Source organism: Neophocaena asiaeorientalis, unplaced genomic scaffold (genome assembly GCF_003031525.2).
Source record: "Neophocaena asiaeorientalis asiaeorientalis breed wild unplaced genomic scaffold, Neophocaena_asiaeorientalis_V1.1 scaffold79, whole genome shotgun sequence".
Classification (NCBI taxonomy): domain Eukaryota; kingdom Metazoa; phylum Chordata; class Mammalia; order Artiodactyla; family Phocoenidae; genus Neophocaena; species Neophocaena asiaeorientalis.
In genome coordinates this window covers 6,681,061-6,688,083 of record NW_020175402.1, presented here as the reverse complement: position 1 = coordinate 6,688,083, position 7,023 = coordinate 6,681,061, and the positions used below count along the sequence as shown (strand labels likewise).

The window sequence follows — 7,023 nt, the reverse complement described above, 5'->3', positions numbered from 1 at the left end:
CCGGGCCGGGCGCCCCGCAGCCCCGGCGCCGCCTCGGATCTGCCGCCAGCCAGCGCCGCGCCGAACTTGCGAAACAACAAACAGCCCGAAATGTCGGAGTCGGCGGCCGCCGGGCCCCCATCCCTTCCTGGCGAGCCTCAGGCCCGGCCCGACCCGGGAGGGGAGGGGAGGAGAAGGGAGGGGGCGCCGCCACGACAACTTGTTCCGGGCCCGCGCGCCCCACACGCACACCCGAGGGACACACACACACACACACACACCCTGTCACCGCCCCCTCGGGCGGCCCCGGGCCCCGTGCACACAGCCACGGCCCAGGCGCGCACCACACTCGCAACATTCCCGGACACGCAGCAGGCACGCACGAACACACTCACATCCGTTCCAGACACGCTCCTACACACGCATTCCCGGCACATTTGGCATTCACTCGGACCCGCGCAGCCCCCCGGCGGCGCACACCACCAACCCCAGACACTCCCACACGTACACATTGCGCACACGGCGCACGGACACACACGTTCCGGACCCGTTCCCACGCCTTCACACACGTACACGGATCTCACAAGCACACACACCGCACACGCGTTCCCTGCTCCACACGCGGGCAGAATCCACAGAGCACTCTTCGCCACACGCAGAACACAAACACACGAGCTATTCTCGGACACACAGAAAGCAACACTCCGGGCTAGGGCACACAAAATGCCCACAAATGCAGCACATTAACAGACACAACTCCTGCCACACAACCAAACTCAAATGTACAAACAACAGGCACACAGTCCTACTTGGCCCCACACACACTACACAGTGGCAGAGACACAAGACAGCGCACACCCCATGCCTCCTCGATGCACACAACATTCACCTCAACATACTCGTGGACACACAACACACACAGCACCTCTTCTTGCACATAACTCAGGACACACACCATTCGCAGGCACACAACACCCCGAGCACACGATCGCACATCCCACACTCAGACACACAGGGAGCAGGCTCGCAACGTCCGGTCACCCAACACTCCCACTTTCTTTCGAGCTACGCCACGGGCGCCGGGGGCTCCGCGGGGCAAGCTGGGTCCGACCGACTCGCGCTTACCTGCCGGAGTCTCGGTCTCGGGCGCGCAAAGCTGGAAGGTGAGCGCCAGGACGAGAGCCTGGGCGCGGGCCATGGTGCGCCGCAGCCTGCCCCGGGGGCCCGGCGCGGGGGGCGCAGCCGCCGGAGCCCGAGCCGGGCCCGAGGAGAGCCAGAGCCGGAGCGAAGCGGCGCGGCGCGGAGCGGGACTGGCGCCGAGTCCAGAGCGGGAGCCCAAGCAAGCGGGGCGCTGACGTCAGGCTCGGCCGCGCGTTCCTCGGTCTCGAGGCGCCCCCTGCTGGCAGCCGCGCGCGCCGCTGCCCGGTTCGGTGGCCCGCGGCCCTGATGCGCCCCTCCCCCACTCCCGGACCCCCTGGAGATCCCGGGCTGGGGCCCGGGCGCCCACCAGCCTCTGCACCCACCGGGCACCGACATTCTTAGGTGAGCAGGTCCACGCCTCTGCTCACTGCCCGCGCCTAGCTCCCACACAGCTCTCCAGGACAGAGACCAGGGACACCCAGCCTCTCAGTCCCATCCAACGCTTGAATCCCCTCTACCTAGATCCCGTCAAATGCGCATCCATACATACCTCCAAGGACAGGGAGCTCATCACCTACCAAAAGCGGTGGTGGGGTCTTCGGGAAAGCTAGCTTTTAACGTCGTTCATAGTATTGCTTTACCATCCTTTTAAAGTTCATGAGATCCGTAGTGATGTCCCCCTTTCATTTCTGATATTAGTAATTTGTGTCCTTTCTCTTTTCTTCATCTGGCTAGAGGCTTGTCGATGTATTGATCTTTTCAAAGAACCAGCTTCTGGTCTGGCTGACTTTTCTCTATTGATTTTCCATTTCACTGATTTCAGCTCTAATTTTTGTTGTTTTCCTGCTTCCTTGGCATTCAATTTGCTCTTCCTTTTCTAGTTTCCTGAGGCAGAAGCTAGTTTAGACGATCAATTGCAGATCTTTCTTCTTTTCTCATATATGCATTCAGTGCTATAAATTTCCCTCTGTGCACTGCTTTCCCCACATCCCACAAATTTTGATAAGTCGTGTTTTCATTTTCATTCAGTTTTCATTTAGTTTGAAATTTTAAAATTCCTCTTGAGATTTCTCCTTTGACCCATGTGTTATTTAGAAGTGTGTTAATCTCTAAGTATTTGGGGATTTTTCAACTCTCTTTCTGTTATTGAATTCTAGTTAATTCCACTATGGTCTGAGAGCAATCACTGTATGATTCTTTTCTTTTAAATTTGTTAAGGTGTGTTTTATGGCCCAGTAGGTGGTCTATCTCCATGTGATCTTGGGAACAATGTGTATTCTGCTATTGTTGGATGAAGTAGTCTTTAGATGACCTCTATATTTAGTTGATTGATGGTGTTGTGGAGTTCAACTATGTCCTTTCTGATTTTCTGCCTGCTGGATATGTTTATTTCTTTTTATTTAGTTATTTACTTATTTATTTCTGGCTGTGTTGGGCTTCGTTGCTGTTCATGGGCTTCTCTAGTTGCGGCGAGTGGGGGCTACTCTTCGTTGTGGTGCACGGGCTTCACCTTGCGGTGGCTTCTCTTGTTGTGGAGCGTGGGCTCTGGCGTGCAGGCTTCAGTAGCTGTGGCATGTGGGCTTCAGTAGTTGTGGCATGAGAGCTTCAGTAGTTGTGACTCATGGGCTCTAGAGCGCAGGCTCAGTAGTTGTGGCGCACGGGCTTAGTTGCTCCACAGCACGTGGGATCCTCCCAGACCAGGGCTCAAACCCATGTCCCTTGCATCAGCAGGTGGATTCTCAACCACTGCGCCACCAGGGAAGTCCTATGTTCATTTCTGACAGAGAGATGTTGAAGTCTCCAACTGTAATAGTGGATTCAGCAATTTCTCCTTGCAATGCTGGCTTTCAAAAAGTTCTTCCTCTTTATGCCATGAAATCTGCCCCCCTCACTGACTCTCATTGATTCTAGTCTATCCCCTGGATACACAGCTTAAGTCCATTTGGGCATCTTCCCAGTGTAAGCTCTTGTAAAATGACCACAAACTAGTTGTCCATTAGTACATAAGACCAGGCACCTTCTATGTGCTTCACCCACATAGACTCATTTAATCCCCACCACTGTCATTCTCATTACACAGTTGGGAAAATTAAGGTACAGAGAAAGGAAGTGACTTTTCCAAGGTTATGCACAGTACACAGCAGCACCAAGATTTGAATCCAGGCCACATCTGGCTTGAACTGAACAGAAGCTGAGACCCGTCTTCCATACGGAACAAATCAACGAACACTGGGTACTGATTCATCTGTTCAACACTTACTCTAAGCCGAAGTGGAGACATAAAACAGACAAAAACCCCTACCCTCACAGAGCTTATATTCCAAAAAGACAAGAACAATAAACAACCAAAAAAAGCAAATTCTCTGGTGTGTGAGACAGTAATATACTAGAGAAATGGGGGAGAGAAACAGTAAGGGGGAAGGGAATTCTTGTAGTTTGAAACAGAGTACCTACTATATGACATATTCATTATGTGTCTGCACCTCTACAACATGAGCCCCCTAAGGGCAAGGACTCTCTCTTATATCCCACTGCTTGGTATCTGGCATGTACTCAGCACTCAATAAATATTGAATGGATGATTAGATAAATGAATGAATGTAGACACGGTTCTTGCCTTCATGAAGCCTACATTTTAGGGGGAGAGACCAATAGCAAACATGCAGAGAAGAGACAGGAAGGATCATCCAGAAAAGGAAACTCAAGGAGAAACATCTGATGAAAAAAAGAAACAACCAAGGATGCTGCTGTTTCCAGAGGACTCTTGCAGGAGCCTCATGGCAGGAGTTTACCATTGGTCCTATTTGGGGGGATGTGGAAACTGAGGCTCAGAAAGCATAAGGCACTTCCCCAAGGTCACACAGCTAGTAGATGGTGGGCTCAGAGCTCAGACCTAGATCAGACTGATTCCACAGCCCTCTGCTCTTTGTGCAGGGGAAGACTATGGGCAGAGACTGTGATGGAGGGAGAAAAGGAACACGAGTAACAGATGGACAGATGAAAAGAGAACATTCTGCTCCACTTGAAAAAGGCCACAAGCTTCTATAATCCTTGAGAGAAGAAGGAAGGGAGACAGAAAGTCTTGGCCTGGAGTCACTGGCCCAAATCTAGGGAAAAGGAGATGGCACCACAGACAGGGCCAGGCCATGAGGAAACTCAATCACTTTCAACTCATGGAATATTCATGACACCTACCCTGTGCCAGGCCCCATATTGGGTGCTGGTGTCATGGAGATGTGCTAAACATGGCCCCACTCTTGCCTGGAGGGGGAAATGGCACATAAATAAATAAGAGACGATGTCCTAAAGGTCATAACACCAGTCCAAAGAAAACACAAAGGCAGCAGGGGTTAACTCAGGCTGAGGGAGTGGAAAACAACATCAAAGAAGGGATATCTGAACCTGGAGTTTCCTAGACAGGCAAGGCAGGGAAGAGCATTTCAGGCAGAAGGAGCAGACTGAATAAAGGCACAAGACATGGAAGTACTGGGAAAGGTGGGTGTCAGGTATGGTTGCATCATAGTCTCTACATGGCCCAATAGCAGGAGATAAAGACAGTATGGAAGTTGGGGTACAAAGGGTCTTAAATGCAAGGCCAGGACAATTGGGCCTGAACCTTTCACTCAGTGGTTCTCAAACTGTGCCCCTGCAGCAACCCTGGTGTTCCTCAAGCCAAGCTGAGGCATCCTACTGTTGAATTAAAACCACAGCCATATTTTTCTAATTTGCAAGAAGGTAGATTAATTACAATGAGTAGAAAAGTTTTTGTTGTCATTTTAAGGTGTTTTTCCTCCATATATTTTTCTGAAGAATTTAGAACGTGTTAGTAGTGTGAGAGAATGTTAGAATTAGCATAGAATCATAGTTTTATTTACAAGTTTAATATATCAACAGTTCACAGTGTTCTACAAAGAACTGTAGTTCATGGTTCTCCCTGAGTATTGAGGAATCATGGAAGGACTTTAAGCAAGGGAAAGACAAAATCTGGTCTTTCTGTTAGGAAAAAAAAAAGTCATTCTGGAAGCCTGAGAAAGAAGGAAGTGGGGAGGGAAAAATAAGGGAGAGAATCTCAGGAAGAAGGTTGTTGACACAGTTCGACCGAGAGCTGATGTCCTGGGCCTATCAGGATGGACAGGGGACTAAGTCCAGCCCCCAAAGAGGAAGACCTGCTGGGTAATTCTCCACGCTTCCTGGCTAAGATGCCCAGGAACTTCAGAGGAAACGATTTAGTATAGAAGATAATGTCAACAGCTCAATGTCACCTAGGGAGTCTTCCAACAGAAGTAGAACTGTGGGTCACTGTGAAAACAGAAGACAGGCAAGACTGGGTATTTGTGTGTGTGTATTGTGGGACCAAGTCTTTCTCCCACCATGGAACACCAACTTTCTCTAATAATAAAAATAAGTACAAACACTTTTTAAGCATGTACTATGAGCCAGTCTAGATGTTTTACATATGATGTTTCTCATTTAATCTTTACAATAACCCCCAGGAACATTTATCAAATGCTTTCATGTGCCAAACATTGTGCGAAATGCTTCAAGTGAATAATATCTCACAACAGCCTTGAATCAGATACTATTATTTCCTTCCTTTTACAGGTAAGGAAGTGGAAACACAGAGAGGCCAGGTGACTTGTCCAAGATCAAATGGACTTGTCCAAGTCCAGTGGCAGAGCCAGGACTCAAAGCCAAGTTGGCTAGAACGCAGCACGTGCACTCTTCATCGTGACATTTTCTTTTCTTCCTCAGAGGAAAGGCTCTAAGTTGGCAAGTTTGGGGTCAATAAAGTCCAATGAAAGGAATTCTTCCTTATCCTTTGAAGTCCTGATTCAGTGTTTCTCAAGTTTGTTCCCCAGGCCACCTCCATCAGAATATTCTTGAGAGCTTCTAAGAAATGTAGATTCCTGGACCCTTCCCCAAGATTCTAACTCAGTAGGTCTGAGATGAGACCTCAGGTGAGTTTCATGCATATTGAAGATTTTGAGTCACAGGACCAGCTCCAACAGCACTCCCTCCAAGGGTGCCCACCCCCACCCCAATCCCAAAACACCTCTCTCCTTCAGACTCCAGCAGTGCCCTCTGTCATGTCCTAATATTCAACTGGGGTGTTAGTTACGCTCATGTCTACCTTCCACTAATAATATGATCTGGCATCTTTCTTGGGCTACACCTTTTTACCCATTGTCCCATTCAATCCTACTGCACCCTGAGCATTCTGAGAGGGGGCTCTCCTTATGATTCCTCCCTTGTAATCTGAACACACTTGGCATTTTACAATGTGCTATCCGGTCCACGACAACATTATTCTGTTGTTCTATCCAATTCTTACAACAATCTTGAAAGAAGTATATTAGCCCCGATGAGAAAACTGACTCAGTTTCAGTCACTTGCCTGAGATGGCCAAGGTAAGAAGTGGAGGGTCTAGGATGTGAACCTAAATCTTCTAACTCCAAACGCAGTACTCTTGCCTCTATAGCAGCTTACATACATCTACTCTACTTGGTGTAGCGAAGTAAGCTTTGCCACCCTATGCTAGCAGAAGACAGCGGGGATTAAATGAGATAATGCCTTAAAGGGCCTGGCAGAGTGAACGCTCAAATGGTGGGGAGGAGAAACTGAGGCCAGAGAAGGTGAAATGTCTTCCCCTCCAAGTCAAACACCAATCGCAGACCATAGACACAGCCTTAGGCCAGCATCAGACGCTCCTTGTTAGGAGTTCAACTCTGGCAGGCTCAGAATCTCCGAGACTCCCTTGAGTCCCTCCACCGACCAGGCCTCGCTCCCCAGTCAGTCTCACCAAGCGCCACCGCGCGGACCGCGGAGGAAGGGGACGGCCTTCTAAAAGGAGCAAAGGGCGTGGTCACGCGACGGGGCGGGGCGCAGACGCGAGGTCGCTGGAAG

General features: G+C 49.8%; 1 protein-coding gene across 3 annotated transcripts in view; it reads right to left on the bottom strand.

Moving 5' to 3' along the window:
* The window catches only part of PTPRU (protein tyrosine phosphatase receptor type U), an 81,323-nt gene extending 80,146 nt beyond the window's left edge, over positions 1 to 1,177 (bottom strand). For all 3 annotated transcript variants that reach the window (XM_024766832.1, XM_024766833.1, XM_024766834.1), the window contains exon 1: positions 1,105 to 1,177. In XM_024766832.1, coding sequence (XP_024622600.1) covers positions 1,105 to 1,177 — 73 coding nt within the window. The remainder of the gene's footprint in view (positions 1 to 1,104) is intronic.
* Between the last annotated feature and the right edge of the window lie 5,846 nt (positions 1,178 to 7,023).